Source organism: Phocoena sinus, chromosome 16, assembly GCF_008692025.1.
Source record: "Phocoena sinus isolate mPhoSin1 chromosome 16, mPhoSin1.pri, whole genome shotgun sequence".
NCBI lineage: Eukaryota > Metazoa > Chordata > Mammalia > Artiodactyla > Phocoenidae > Phocoena > Phocoena sinus.
Window position 1 is genome coordinate 20,931,989 of NC_045778.1, and position 16,725 is coordinate 20,948,713.

Here is a 16,725-nt window from a genome sequence, read left to right on the forward strand (position 1 = left end):
TTTTTAGGAAATACTTGGTTCTACAGGAATCTAGGATTTGAGGCACTGCACTTCAAAACAAAATACTACTTACATTTTCTAGGAGGCAAACAGCAGCAGGATTCCCACGAAATGCTTTTGCTGTGAATGCATCTGCTATGAAAATAGGGAACTTCATTTTCCTTGCAATCTGTTTCTGCAAGCTCTCAAAATTGCTGGTAGCCTGCTTTCATGCTTGTTGCTGCAAAAAATCAAAAAGTTAATGTTTTACTTGATGTACAGAAGCAACTAGCATTTTCCAGGTACAAAGTCAAGCAATTATTCTAACACACCTACATTTAAAGTGATCCTCTGATTTTAAGCCTCTAAATTGAATTTGTTTTAAATTACTGGATTAATACTTTTTTTCATAGTGTACATATGCTTAACAACATAATCATATTCCTAGAGTAGCCAAAACTACATTAGGCTATGCTTTTAATGAAGTGCATGAAACTTTCAAGGGGCATATATGTTGCTTATAGTTTCCCGATGAATATTACTGCCCTTTTAAAATAATGCATTTTTTCTAATTATAAAAAATATGCCCATTATCGCTTCCTTAGTGGCGCTGTGGTTGAGAATCCTCCTGCCAATGCAGGGGGCACAGGTTCAAGCCCTGGTCCAGGAAGATCCCACATGCTGCGGAGCAACTAAGCCCGTGTGCTACAACTACTGAGCCTGCACTCTGGAGCCCATGAGCCACAACTACTGAAGCCCGTGCACCTGGAGCCCGTGCTCTGCATGAAGAGAAACCCACGCACTGCAAAGAATAGTAGCCCCCGCTCGCCGCAGCTGGAGAAAGCCCACGCACAGCAACAAAGACCCAACGCAGCCAAAAATAAATAAATTTATGTTTTTTTACAATGCCCATTATAAAAAAACTTGGAAAATCAAAAAGTGACTCATAACCATGTAAATCAGCAATAACTTTTTTTTTTTGGACTTAACATAATCAAAGGAGCCTCATGCTTTAATTTTGTGTTATTTTATAAATCTGCAGATGGAGACTTTTTAACTCATGATACAGATTTGTTAAAATAAAGCTTTTCATTATAAGAATAACACTTTCTCTTTACTGAAAACCTGTAAAATATAGAAAAGCAGGGTGGGGAGGGGATCGCCTGTATTCTCATGCCCTACAGAGAGAAATTCTGTTAAACATTCTCAGTGTTTCCTTTGCTTTACTAGAAAGCATGGGTTTTGTCATAGGCATGGAGGGATTCTTCCCTCCCAAAGTTATAGAACTTTTAAAATATTCAGCAAATTAGAAGGTGCTTTGTTTAAATCTAAAAGAAATTAACCTAATCTAGAAACAATAAATGCTGGAGAGGGTGTGGAGAAAAGGGGACACTCTTGCACTGCTGGTGGGAATGTGAATTGGTTCAGCCACTGTGGAGAACAGTATGGAGGTTCCTTAAAAAACTACAAATAGAATTACCATATGACCCAGCAATCCCACTACTTGGCATATACCCTGAGAAAACCAAAATTCAAAAAGAGTCATGTACCAAAATGTTCATTGCAGCTCTATTTACAATAGCCAGGACATGGAAACAACCTAAGCGCCCATCATCGGATGAATGGATAAAGAAGATGTGGCACATATACACAATGGAATATTACTCAGCCTTAAAAAGAAATGAAATTGAGCTATTTGTAATGAGATGGATAGACCTAGAGTCTGTCATACAGAGTGAAGTAAGTCAGAAAGAAAAAGACAAATACCGTATGCTAACACATATATATGGAATTTAAGGGAAAAAAATGTCATGAAGAACCTAGGGGTAAGATAGGAATAAAGACGCAGACCTACTGGAGAACGGACTTGAGGGTATGGGGAGGGGGAGGGGTGAGTTTTGACAGGGCGAGAGAGAGTCATGGACATATACACACTAACAAACGTAGTAAGGTAGATAGCTGGGGGGAAGCAGCCGCAAGGCACAGGGATATTAGCTCGGTGCTTTGTGACAGCCTGGAAGGGTGGGATGGGGAGAGTGGGAGGGAGGGAGACGCAAGAGGGAAGACATATGGGAACATATGTATATGTATAGCTGATTCACTTTGTTATAAAGCAGAAACTAACACACCATTGTAAAGCAATTATACCCCAATAAAGATGTTTAAAAATAAATAAATAAATAAATAAATAAAAGAAATTAACCTATCCTAACATGTATTTCTTGTTCTCAACATTAAGATAAATAACAGTGGGACGCCTTGCTGGCGGCCACACCTGGCACCAGCCCACTAGGCAGCTCCCAGGCCTACAGGTTTCTTTTTCTTTTCTTTGTGTTTAATTTATTATACAAGTGTTTTGCTTAACTTTCTTGCCAAATGCCTACGTTTTTCTGCCTTTTTTTTTAGGTATAATTGATGTATTACTTTCAGGTGTACAACATACTGATCCGATATTTTTATATATTGGGAAATGATCTACCACAATCATTAACTACCTAGTTAATCCATCACCATACAAAGTTACAAAAAAAGGGTTTTTTTGTGTGTGATGAAATTTTGAAGATCTACTCTCTTAGCAGCTTTCAAATATGCAATACATTATTGCTAACTGTAGTCACCATGCTGTACATGACATTCCCGGGACTTATTTATTTTACAACTTTAAGTTTGTACCTTTTGACCCCCTTCAATAACTTCAGTAAGGTTGCACCTTCTGACCTCCAAGCAATAACATTATTAATATTTTAGATATACAGTTTTTAATCATAATTTTTACACTTTTAACAGTATAGCATGAGTATAAATGCTTCAAAAACATCATTTTAATAGATTTACAATAGGCTCATGCATATGCTATAAATTATTTAACTATTTCCCCTTTGGTGAGTATTTATTTCTAATTTTTCACTTGTAAAGATAATGTAGTGATCAAATTTTTTGACTGTAAATCTTGGTCTGCATTTCTGATTCTTTAATTATAATAGCTTCCCAAAAACCAAATCCCTGGATCAAAGTGTACAGACATCTTAACTTACACATACAGTTAAATTTATCTTCAGGGCTTCCCTCGTGGTGCAGTGGTTAAGAATCCGCCTACCAATGCAGGGGACACGGGTTCAAGCCCTGGCCCGGGAAGATCCCACATGCCACGGAGCAACTTAGCCTGTGCGCCACAACTACTGAGCCTGCGCTCTAGAGCCCGCGAGCCACAACTACTGAGCCCATGTGCCACAACTACTGAGCCCATGTGCCACAACTACTGAGCCCATGTGCCACAACTACTGAAGCCCACGCGCCTAGAGCCCGTGCTCTGCAACAAGAGAAGCCACCGCAATGAGAAGGCCACGCACCGCAACGAAGAGTAGCCCCCGCTCGCAGCAACCAGAGAAAGCCTGCGCACAGCAATGAAGACCCAACGCAGCCAAAAATAAATAAATAAATAATTTTAAAAAATTTATCTTCAGAGAGTGTATCAACTTAGCATATGAGAATGCCCCACCATTGGTGATCTGATAGATTTTAAAATACCTTGAACTTTCATTTGTGTTTCTTGGATTATTCTAACCAGACTGCAAAGAGCATAAAGTCAGAACCTCTTCTTGTTTTTCTTTGCTACTAAAATCTCAGTTTCTAGAACAGTGCCTGACACAATAAATGTTTATTGAATTAAGTAAATAATATACTGAGCATGCATCACAACTGAACTTTCATACATTGACTGGCAAATACTTAGGGCTTCTCAACATGGTATCATCTGCCAGCCAACATTTCAGTCTCAGTAGCATCACCATTATTGACAGTACATTGCAGTTTGTTGATGTAATTATTTGGAAATTTTATTATAGATTGCCTTTATTATTTTAGAAAAATTGAATAGAGACCAGAAACAAATTAAAGTTCTGACAATGAAGCATAGTTTTCATAAATAGAACTGACATTGACACTGTTAACAGAAATCATAGGTATGCCAAAAGGAGCAAGTTTTTAGCCTCATTGAACTACAGCCTCGTTGGTCTCAGCCATCAGCTATGTGTTCAATTGGATGAGAAAATTTATATTGAAAAGACTGTATAACTTTTCTATAGAGATCATAAATTACATGTTTATGTTTTTAAAATGTTTCTTTAGATAGTCTTGTTTTCTTGCTCTAATTTGGTACAGAAAAATAAAATTCTACAACTAAGTACTTTATTAGGCTTCTAGAAATACTGCATTGCTTCTCAAGTGAGAACATTTCTTTAAAGGGAAAAATCCTCCAAGACTCTAATATCCAATGTCATTTGCCTGTTTGACAACAACTCCTCTCCACCCCACCCCTCCCACACACACACTTGCACTTCTCTTTTTCTAAAAGAACTCTGATTTTGTTTGGGGAGGCAATGCGCCCAGCCCCATCAATGTATCATGAATGGTCTAAGCCAATCTGTATGATTTCATTCTCCTGTGCCAGATGCTCCCTCTTCCAGATCCTCTTGCAGCTAGAGATGGCCATAGGACCCATTTAGAGCAAGATTGCTGGAGAGATTCTAGGGACAATCTTTGGCTTTCTGATAAAAGAGACAGATGGGAAAGGAAAATGGACAGCCTCTTTTTCCCCCTCCTCTTTTTCCTGTCTTGAATATGTTGCTGATGCCTGGAAATGCAACGATCATCTTTTGACCATGAGGTGACAAATATGAAGAGGAAAAGCTAACAAACTAGGTAAGGAAGAAATAGTATAGGTTCTTTACAATGTAGTTAACCTGCTAAATCAATGTTAGATCCTCCTACTTCCAGACTTCTTAAGTAAACAGCAAATATCCTTAAGGTTCAAACTATTGTCAGTCCACGGAGTAGCCAAAATAATGGCCGAAGTAGCCAAAGGTGTCCACATTCTAATTCCAAGAACTTGTTAATGTGCTATGTTGCATGGCAGCAGGGAATTAAGGTTGCATATGGGATTAAGGTTGCTAATCAACTGATTTTTTTTTTTTTCAACATTTGAAGGCAGGACTTTTTTTTTTTTATTTTAATCTTTGGCTGCATTGGGTCTTCCTTGCTACGCGCGGGTTTTCTCTAGTTGTGGTGAGTGGGAGCTACTCTTCGTTGCGGTGCGCAGGCTTCTCATTGTGGTGGCTTCTCTTGTTGCGGAGCATGGGCTCTAGGCGCACAGGCTTCAGTGGTTGCAGCAAGCGGGTCCGGTAGTTGTGGCACCCGGCCTCAGTAGTTGTGGCTTGTGGGATCTAGAGCACAGGCTCAGTAGCTGTGGCGCACAGGCTTAGTTGCCCCGCAGCATGTGGAATCTTCCCAGACCAAGGATCAAACCTGTGTCCCCTGCATTGGCAGGTGGATTCTTAACTTCTGCACCACCAGGGAAGTTCCAACTGACCTTAAAATAAGATTATTTTGGATTATCCCAGTGGACTAAATGTCACAGGGGTCTTTAAAAGTGGAAGAGGGAGGCAGAAAAGTTCAAGGCAGTGATTTGAACATGCTGTGCTGCTCGGTTAAAGACAGAGGAAGGAGACACAAGCCAAGAAATATAGATAGCCTCTAGAAATTGAATAAGGTGGGACTTCCCTGGTGGTCCAGTGGTTAAGAATCCGTGCTCCCAATGTAGGGGGCATGGGTTTGATCCCTGGTCAGGGAAGTTCCTCGACCCCATGCCATGGAGCATGGCCAAAAAAAAAAAAAACTGAACAAGGCAAGGAAACAAATTCTCCCCTAGAACCTCTAGAAGGAACAAATCTGGATTAGTCAGTTGAGGATGCCATAACAAACCATAGACTGCGTGGCTTAAACAACAGAATTTATTTTCTCACAATCTTGAGGCTGGGAAGTCCCAGATCAAGATTGATTTTATCCCAGTGAGACCTATTTTGGATTTGTGACCTTCAGAACTATAAAATAATAAATTTGTGTTATTGTTACTCACTAAATTTGTGACAATTTGTTATAGCAGCAACAGGAAATGAACACAATCCAGTATTCTGTTACTTGCAGCCCAGCAAAATCCTAACTGCTGCACAAATTTCCAAAAACAATAATAATAAATACTTACTGAGCACTTATTATGTGCTAGACATGGTTCTAAGAGCATTTAATCCTCAGAGCATCTCATGAGATAGATCCTTATTATAATCTCCATTTCCATTTTACAGGTGAATAAACAGAGGCTCAGAAATTTTAAGTAACTTGCCCAAGGCCATATATTTAGGCAATGCCTAAATTTGAACCCAAATAGTCTAATTCCAGAGTCCATGTTGTTAACCACCGTGCCTTAGAATATATCCCAGGACCAGAATTTGAGGAACTCTTATCTAAGGAACTAAAATCTTAGTTCCATGAAATTGTAAACTACCACTGCATAAGAGAAATTTTGTCTTAAGTGTTAAAATACTTTAGACCATCTTTGAAATGAAAACTCAAGAGTTTAAAAATTCTCTTAGAATTTGCAGACACTCAAGAATACAAAGGACCCTGGTACAAGAAACACTAAATAATTGTACTATGTAGGAAAACTAAACAAGATTTCTGATTAAGTAAAAAGAGCTCTTGGTCAAGTGTGAAAGTTTCTTAAGCATTTTTATTTGTCTAGAACAGTGCTTTTCAGATTTTAGCATTCATCAGAAGCACCTGTGGGGATGTATTAAAACACAAATTGCTGGACTCCATGCCCAGAATTTTTTATTTCATAAGTTGTATTAAAACACAAATTGCTGGACTCCATGCCCAGAATTTTTTATTTCATAAGTCAAGAATTTACATTTCTAACAAGTTCCCAAGTGATGCTGATGCCGTACTTAGAGACTCACTACAAAAAGAGCATGAAGTTTCTAACACCATAAATGTATTAAAACTATCTTTCTAAAATGTATTTTATAAATTTAATTTTTATTCTCAAAGGGGAGAAAAAGTATTTTTATTCATTTAATTTGATTAATATTCCTGTTTGTGCTCTATGGTAACCAATTATGCTTAACATAGGGTTCACATTAACAATTTAATTTTCAAAAATTACTGTGTATTTCCTAAACACCAGGCACATGCTAGATTTGGGGGATAAAATGATGAACAAGTCACTAACTCTCTGTCAAGGTATTCTCAGTCAGTGAGGAGACCAATGTAAAAATTATAAAATATAAAATAAAAAGATAAAGATACAATGCTTATGAACACAAGGAGAGAGCAATAACTCTGCCCAGGAGACAGTCAGAGGGAGCTCCAGAGATGAGGTGACATTTGAATGGGTCCAGAAACATATACAAAAAAATGTCCAGCAGTTCCATAAGGGGGGAACAGGCATCTTGGGCAGAGTGCATGGATTAATCCCAGGGTAAGCAATACAATATGGAAATAGATGTGGCAAGAGGATAGGAGAGGGTGGAGATAAGGCTATAAAGATCTGCTGGAGCCAATGTTCATGACTTCTTCTTTATCTTTGTGGGTTCAGAAATCCAAAGTTCAGTTCAACAGCTACTGTGTGTTAGGCAGACTCCAATACTAGGCACCAGGGAGAGAAGAGAATCTCATGAATGAGCCATACACCTCTACCCTGAGGATCTAATCTAGAATTTACTTTTGAAGATGTCTTTTTTTTTTTCTCTCTCTCTCCCTCCTTAAAATTAGTTTTGGTTTCATTCCTATAACGAAAAGGCAGGATTAACATCCCCCTGAATTGCTGAGAGAAAATTTGAGGCAGGTAAAGTTTGAGCAACTTGCTTTTATTTATCCAGTAAATGGGCTTGCACAAATTTTGGCATCCAGTCAAATGGCTGGTCCTCAGGTGCAGCTATCAGGCAGGGCTCTGAGCAACTATCCAGCACAGTGTTTTTCAAATGATCCAAATAATTTAAATTATCCTTCTCTAGTTTCACTGACATTCCGTTTGGACACCTAGAGTGGCTTTACATGTCCCTCAATAATGCCAAGCAAATATGCTGTTTAAAAAGAATAAAATTACCCCCAGAGGGTACAAGCTCATAAATCTAAATTCATATGATTTCAGGACTTCCCTGGTGGCGCAGTGGTTAAGAATCTGCTTGCCAATGCTGGGGATACGGTGTCGATCCCTGGCCGGGGAAAACCCCACATGCTGTGGAGCATCCCATGCACCAGAATTACTGAGCCTGCGCTCTAGAGCCCGTGAGCCACAACCACTAAAGCTCGCGTGCCTAGAGCCTGTGCTCCACAACAGAGAAGCCACCGCAATGAGAAGCCTGCGCACTGCAACCAAGAGTAGCCCCCACTCGCCGCCACTAGAGAAAGCCCGCGCGCAGCAACAAAGACCCAACGCAGCCAAAAATAAATGCATAAATTTATAAATTCATATGACTTCTCAACTATTCATACTTCTCTTTTATAACTCTTTAGTTTTTAATAATCAAATTAGTATATGAATATAATCCTTTTATAAACAATAAAATAGTACGGAAAAAACTAAAATCCCATTTGACAATTCCCTGTCCCACTACCTTCCCCGGAGTTCCACTGGGTTTGTTTTTGAGAACACAGTAGACACCTTCCTGAATTCTAATCTTGGTTCCATTTACCATGGAAATGTAGGGAAATCATAAACCTCCCTTGTTCAAATAGCTTAGTCATTAAACCTGCCCATGGGTATGCCTGGGAACACTGAGGCTTATTTGTCCCTCTGTAACTAACTGTCTTAGCTTGTTTACAGTCTCCTGTGGCTACAGACAACAGAAAGTTGATTTCTGTTATTCTGTAGCTGTTAGCATAAAAGAATCCACTTAGCTTTTGCTTATGACTACTGTCTCAAAACAAGGATACTCATTAATAAATGCCAGTTTAGTTCTTTGAAAATGTAAATACTTACTAATAGAGCACTGACTGGCATTCAAAGTGTACTTGAACACAGTCTACTTGCTGGTGAAAGAAAATGAGTATAAAAAAGAATTACAAATTATAAGTAAAATAAGTTTTTAAATAAAAATTTGGAAGTCTATTTTTAAATTAGTTTCATTTAGCTACTAAGACCATATATATATATATATATACACACACGCACACACATACACACATACACATATATATGGCATTCAACTACTTTGTGTTTACTTTTACCCATATTTCCTATACTTAACAGAAGCTCTGAAACACTTCCTTTGTTCAAATATTTTTACACTCGTTCTGATTTCCTCAACTACATTTATGTTTGAATACCCACTGTTTTGGATGGAAATTTTTCACTTTTCTGTTAAAGTTTACAGTTCTCATCTTATCGTCATGACTTACCATTTATCAACCAAATTATTGTCCCCCGCTCCCTCTCCCCACTGGTAACCACTAGTTTGTTCTCTATATTTGTGAGTCCGTTTCTTTTTTGTTATATTCACTAGTTTGTTGTATTTTTTAGATTCCACATATAAGCGATAACATACAGTATTTGTCTTTGTCTGACTTATTTCACTTAGCATAATACCCTCCAAGTCCACCCACATAGTTGCAAATGGCAAAACTTCATTCTTTTTTATGACTGAGTAGTATTCCATTGTATAAATATACCACATCTTCTTTATCCATTCATCTGTTGATGGACACTTAGGTTGCTTCCATATTTTGCCAATTGTAAATAATGCTTCTATGAACACTGAGGTGCATGTAACTTTTCAAATTAGTATTTTTGGTTTTATTCAGATACATACCCAGAAGTTGAATTGCTGAGTCATATGGTAGTTCTATTTCTAGTTTTTTGAGAAACCTCCATACTGTTTCCCACAGTGGCTGCACCAATTTACATTCCCACCAACAGTGTATGAGGGTTCCCTTTTCTCCACATCCTTGCCAACATTTGTTATTTGTATTCTTTTTGATAATAGCCATATACATATGTTCTTTATAGATATTCATATTCATATATATAATATCTAGTTAATACAAAAGCAAGCAGTAATGGAGGAATAGAGAAACAATAAAGACATGACATATAGAAAACAAATAGCAAAATGGCAGACTTAAACCAACCTTAATTACATTAAATGTAAATGGACTAAATTCACATCAAAGGGATTTTTTTTTTTAAAAGACATGATCTAACTATATGCTTTCTATAAGAGACAAACTTTAAATTCAAAGACACAAATAAGTTGAAAGCAAAAAAATGGGGAAAAGATATGCCATGCAAAGTATAACCAAAAGAGAGCTGGAGTGACTGTACTAATAACAAACAAAATAGACTTTAAGACAATATTTGTTACTACAGACAAAGAATGACTTTTTTTTTTTTTTTTTTTTTTTTTGCGGTACGCAGGCCTCTCACTGTTGTGGCCTCTCCCGTTGTGGAGCACAGGCTCCGGATGCACAGGCTCAGCGGCCATGGCTCATGGGCCCAGCCGCTCCGCAGCATGTGGGATCTTCCCAGACCAGGGCACGAACCCGTGTCCCCTGCATCGGCCGGCAGACTCTCAACCACTGCGCCACCAGCGAAGCCCAAGAATGACATTTTATAATGATAAAAGTATCAATCTATCTGGAATATATGACAGTTATAAACATATATGCACCTAACAACAGAACCCCAAAACACTTGAAGCAAAAACTGACAGAACAGAAGAAATAGACAAATCAACAATAATAGTTGGAGACTTCAATGCCTAGTTTCAATAATGGATAGAACAACTAGACAGAAGATCAACAAGAAGATTTAACAACACTGTAAACCAACTAGACCTATCAGACATCTCTAGTACACCCCACAATAGCAGTAAACAGCACATCCTTCTCAAGTGCACATGAAGCATTCTTCAGAATAGACCATATGTTAGGTAGCCCATAAAACAAGTCTTAATAAATTTAAAGGCCTGGAATCATACAAAGTGTGTCCTTCAACCACAATAGAATAAAATTACATTTTAATAACAAAACAAAAAGGAAATTTGGGAAATGTGGAAACTAAACACCATTCCCCAATAATAAAAGTGAAGCTCCCTGGTGAAATGGCCGATTCTAGGGCCAGGGTAAAGAAAATACCAGATGAGCCTGCAGCATCTTCTAGTACCAGAAAGTAAGGCAGTCTCAAAAAATAAAAAGGATAGGGGCATGTCAAAGGGATATAGAAGCCAACCTGAAAGTGCTCCCAGTGGCCTAAGCAAGAACAATTTGAGCAACAAAATTAGTAATGTAGTAGTAGATTATAACCCAAAGTACAAAATGAATATCCATGAGTCTGTACTGACATATATAAAAGATGAAAGAATGAAAGAAAGAAAAACCTTACAGAATAATATCAAATAATTTATCTAGCTACTCTCTCTTCCAGGAGATGGAGGTTATTTATTTATATAAATTTATTTATATTTTTGGTTGCGTTGGGTCTTCGCCGCTGCGCGCGGGCTTTCTCTAGTTGCAGAGAGTGGGGGCTACTCTTCGTCGATGTGTGCGGACTTCTCCTTGCGGTGGCTTCCAGGAGATGGAGTTTAAATACCCCTTGAGTATGGGTGCACTCAGTGACTTGTTTCCAAAAGAGTAGACCATAGGAAGAGGATAAAAAGCAACTTCACAGTGGAGAAATCTGGCAAACACTACCTCACCCAGGTGATTAAAGGTAACACCATCAGTGATAAGTCATGTTGACAGCATATACTTTTGATATGGTGTGATGGGAATGGCACTTTACTTCTGTAGTCTTCTTCCCAAGAACACATTACTCTTGTCTAATTATGCCAAAGGCATCAGAGAAATTCCAACTGAAGGATATTCTACAAAGTACTTGACTAGAGGATGCTAAGGAAAATGTTGACTAATGTAATTTAGCATCCCAGATCAGATACTGGAACACAAAAAGGATGTTACAGAAAAACAAGTGAACCCCAAATAAAGTGCAGCGTTTAGTTAACAGCAATGGACTAATGCTGGTTCATTACTTGTGACAAACATACCATAAAATGTAAGATGTTAACAACAAAGGAAACTGAGTGAGAGGTATACAGGAACTCTTCGTACTATCTTGGCAACTTTTGTAAACCTACAACTATTCTAAAATTTTTAAATAATTAAAAAAAAACAAAACAAAACTGAGGCCTGCCAATAACCATGTAAGGGCGCTTGGAAGCAGATCTTCCATCAGTTGAGCCTTGAGTAACTGCAGGCCCAGCTGACACTTTTTTTAAAAAATTTAATTAATTAATTAATTTATTTATTATCTTTGGCCACGTTGGGTCTTCATTGCCGCACATGGGCTTTCTCTAGTTGTGACGAGCGGGGGCTACTCTTCGTTGCAGTGCGTGGGCTTCTCATTGCGGTGGCTTCTCTTGTTGCAGAGCATGGGCTCTAGGCGCACAGGCTTCAGTAGTTGTGGCACACGGGCTCAGTAGTTGTGGCTCACGGGCTCTAGAGCACAGGCTCAGTAGTTGTGGCTCACGGGCTTAGTTGTTCTGCGGCATGTGGGATCTTCCCAGACCAGGGCTCAAAACCGTATCCCCTGCATTGGCAGGCAGATTCTTAACCACTGCGCCACCAGGGAAGCCCCCTGTTGACACTTTTGATTGCAGCTTTATAAGAGACCCTGAGCCAGAGGCACCCATCTAAGCTGCCTTCAGGTTTCAGACCCACAGAAACAATGAAATAATAAAAGTCTGTTTTTTAAGCTGCTAAGTTTTAGAGTAATTTGTTAACAGCAATACTAAGTAATACAGCATTATTTTTTTTTTTTTTTTTTTTTTTGCGGTACGCGGGCCTCTCACTGCTGTGGCCTCTCCTGTTGCGGAGCACAGGCTCTGGACGCGCAGGCTCAGTGGCCATGGCTCACGGGTCCAGCCGCTCCACAGCATGTGGGATCTTCCCGGACCAGGGCACGAACCCGCGTCCCCTGCATCAGCAGGCGGAATCTCAACCACTGCGCCACCAGGGAAGCCCCAGCATGATTTTTTTTCCCCCAGTTTTACTGAGATACAATTGTTACACATTACTGTGTAAGTTTAAGGTATATAGCATAATAGTTTGACATATATATTCTGAGATGATTACTGAAGTTTAGTTAGCATCCATCACCTCTTATAAACACAATAAAAAGAGAAAGCAAAATAAGAAAAATGTTTCCTTGTAATGAGAACTTTTAGGATTTACTCTCTTAACAACTTTCATACATCATATAGTAGTGTTAATTATAGTCGTCATGCTGTATATTACAACCCTAGTACTTACTTGTAAAGTATAATTTTTTTATATATAATATTCAGAAGCAGCCACTGCAAAACATAGGGACAAGATGCAGTCAATCTGTTTGGATTATATTTCTCATTATTCCTCATTGTAAATTAATCTGTTCTCATTCCAGTTTTTACAAGAGATTCTAGACCAAATTTACCTAGCCTGAGCCTATCTCCCTAAACTATCAGAATGTAAAAGCAAAATATACGTTGGTGAATGCCAGCTATATATCCTAGCACATATTAATTTCCTACTAGACACATCCACTTGGATTGTATATGGCACCTCAAAATCAGTATACTCAAGTCCTATATTCCCTATGTCAGTTACTATCCCCACCATCAAACCCTAAACCAAAAATAACTCATCTTTGACTTTTTACTATCCATCCACAGCTTCTCTAATCAATCACTAAATCCTGCTGATAATGGCTCCTAAATATCTCAAAGACATCCTCTTATATCTATCCCAGTACCATTGTTCTAATTTAAGAGCTCATCATCTCTGCTGGGTCTTCTTTGCTAGACTGTGGTGAAAATTAGTTACTTAAATAAGTGCCTCCACCCCCAATATAACCATAGTTATTTGTACACTAAGAGGCATAGGTACATATATGAAGAAACATATTTTTATCTACCACTCAGAAGCTTAAAATCATGTGTGGGGGGAGAGGGGAATGGTGTGTTACTCTTAACGGTACAGTGTTTTCTAAGTTATCAATGTGCTTATAAAATATGAAAAGCAGTACAATAGTTTGACTTAAATTCCTTAAGTAGCTATCTTTTGTAGCTGCTTTCCCTGTTCTTCACAGCAATCCACTGGGACAGAAATAATGTTCAACACTTTTTTTTTTTTTTTTGCGGTACGGGGGCCTCGCACTGCTGTGGCCTCTCCTGTTGCGGAGCACAGGCTCCGGACGCACAGGCTCAGCGGCCATGGCTCACGGGCCCAGCCACCCCGCGTCACGCGGGACCCTCCCGGACCGGGGCACGAAACCACGTCCCCTGCATCGGCAGGCGGACTCTCAACCACTGCGCCACCAGGGAAGCCCCAACACTTTTAATTATTTTCAAAAATTAGAGAAAGTGTGCTGGGTGCTTTTTTCCTTTTAAGTTGCGATTTGTTTACTTAGTAATTATTCCAATCGGATGAGACCTGTTGGTTTCCCTAATCCCAGAATGAACACTAGGGTGACTTGAAGATACAAACAAGTATCAAGAATGTAAACTGTAATTAAGTCTTGTCTTGAGAAATAATTTTGAATCATGATGGAGAAGACTACTGCTTTCTAAAGAGAGTAGATATATATGATATAAATCAAAGAACAAGCATTTCACAAAACCTTAGTAAGACAGATTTAGTGTTCAAAAGGCATTAACTACCTTAATTAGACACACTCCTAGAAACTTATTTGTGGGTTTGTTACGTTTTTAGCTTATTTGATTTTCCTGTAGATAAAAATATTGTAATCCAGTTTTTACGTTATTTCAGAATGCCAGTGGTGGTATGTGAACAACTATCTTAGCCAATTTTTAGTTAATATGCCTTCCCTCCCCCAAAAGAGTACAGTCTCTTTCAATTTCTCTTTCTTTCTTTTTCAGGCTCTGCATGGAATTTTCCTGTTTCCTTCATCTGGTGGTATAATCAGGATCACGTGTTAGCTGTCTTGTTTTCCTCTGGGCCGTGTGGGTACTTCTATTTCCTTCTCCTTTTTCATCTCTTCTCTCATTTTGGCCTCTAACAAGACCCTGTGCAGGGTCCCTCTGATCGCTGTAGTAATAGGAAAGCACTGAAATGACGAAAAGGAAGACAGAGAGAGAGAAAAAAAAAGCAGCTGCGAGTCCTTAGTTCTAACCATCTCTATGGAAACAATTCCACAGAGACCAATCTGGAAACAATTCAGTACGGACCACTGGAGCAATGGTGAGCCAATCTCACCAAGCCTTACAGGACTCAACTTGCAAATGAGAATAGTTGATAGACTTTTTTTTTTGAGAAAAGTAATAAAATAGGAAGCCAAATAAAAATTAAGTTTACCCCTATATAACACACTTTTTTTTAAACTCAAAACTTCCTACTTGCTGTAATAATAAAAAAATCAAAGGCATGCATGTGCTAATTTCAAGTCCTTCCCAAGCATTCACACTGGCAAACAGCAGAATGCCCAATACAACGAAATGTGGCCAAAAAAACAAAGAAAGCATTGCAGTTTGGTGGTGAAAAGTCTTAAGAATGATTTTAGGATTATGGCCCACAACAATAAAAATATGTGGAGAGAATGCCAAACTCATTCAGGCAGTAAACAGATTGTTTGAATTCACGCAAGGGGTAAAAGGGATTACAGAATTCCATCTACCAAATCAGACTGAAAGACAGAAAGGATAAAGTAGTGATGTAATTTGAATCCAGGGAAGAACTCCACCTGAAGCGGGAGCTTGGAGTCTTACTAATAAAGCAATTATTAGAGAGAGAAAAGAAAGCTCCCCCGACACCCTCACAGCGTCAGACACCAAGATACCAAGTTTCAGTCCTGTTCAAAAGTCTCCAGCCAATAAACCGTTAACTGCAGGTCTCCAGAGATGCTAACTGCAGTGTTAGTTAGAAATAACTTCAATTTGGGGACTTCCCTGACAGTCCAGTGGTTAAGACTTCGCCTTCCAATACAGGGGGTGCGGGTTCGATCCCTGGTCAGGGAGCTAAGATCCCACATGACTTGGGGCTAAAAAACCAAAACATAAAACAGAAGCAATATTGTAACAAATTCAATACTTTAAAAATGGTCCACATCGGGCTTCCCTGGTGGCGCAGTGGTTGAGAGTCCGCCTGCCGATGCAGGGAACACGGGTTTGTGCCCCGGCCTAGGAAGCTCCCACATGCCGCGGAGCGGCTAGGCCCCTGAGCCATGGCCGCTGAGCCTGTGCGTCCGGAGCCTGTGCTCAGCAACGGGAGAGGCCACAACAGTGGCCGCGTAACGCAAAAAAAAAAAAAAGATCCACTTCTTAAAAAAAAGAAGTAACTTCATTTGGCCTAAAATGATGTTTGTTCCCTTAAAGGTTATTTACATCCCCAGGTAGGTACATAGTGCTTTAAGACCCTAAGCCCCTGGAGTAAAAACCACTTGGGTTTAAATCCTAGCTTCTGCCACTAGGTGTATGACCTTGGGCAACTTTTTACATTTCTCTAGAACTCAGGCATACCATCTGTAAAGCAGGGATAATAATAATTATTTTTCAGGGTTACAAAGAGTCAGTGAATTGAGCACAGCACCTAGCTCAAGCAAGCTCTCAATAATTGTGAGCTATCCTTATTACATTATCCAGTTTCGTTTTTCTATCTCTTGTAAATGATGACATTGCCCCTTCTCCCTTTCTCTAAGGGTTATTTTGAGGGAGTGGTCTCAAGAAAGACAGTAGGGCATTATGACCCAGACAATTCTTACTGTCGCACACTTGCCTTACGCAGGTTTGAGAATGAATTAAAGCCACGAAATGGAAGTTTCCATTATATGACGGTAACTGGCCTCCTGTCTCCACCCTACACACTGCAAACCTCATGAAAGAAATTATTCAAGCTTCTCCACTGCTAATACCCCTTGCG

General features: G+C 39.1%; 1 protein-coding gene across 2 annotated transcripts in view; it reads right to left on the reverse strand.

The window, feature by feature from the left end:
* PBLD (phenazine biosynthesis like protein domain containing) overlaps positions 1 to 16,725 on the reverse strand; it is a 36,804-nt gene that overhangs the window by 17,900 nt on the left and 2,179 nt on the right. For both annotated transcript variants that reach the window (XM_032608825.1, XM_032608824.1), the window contains exon 2: positions 74 to 220. In XM_032608825.1, the coding sequence (XP_032464716.1) occupies positions 74 to 157 (84 nt within the window). In that variant the 5' untranslated portion in view covers positions 158 to 220. The remainder of the gene's footprint in view (positions 1 to 73; positions 221 to 16,725) is intronic.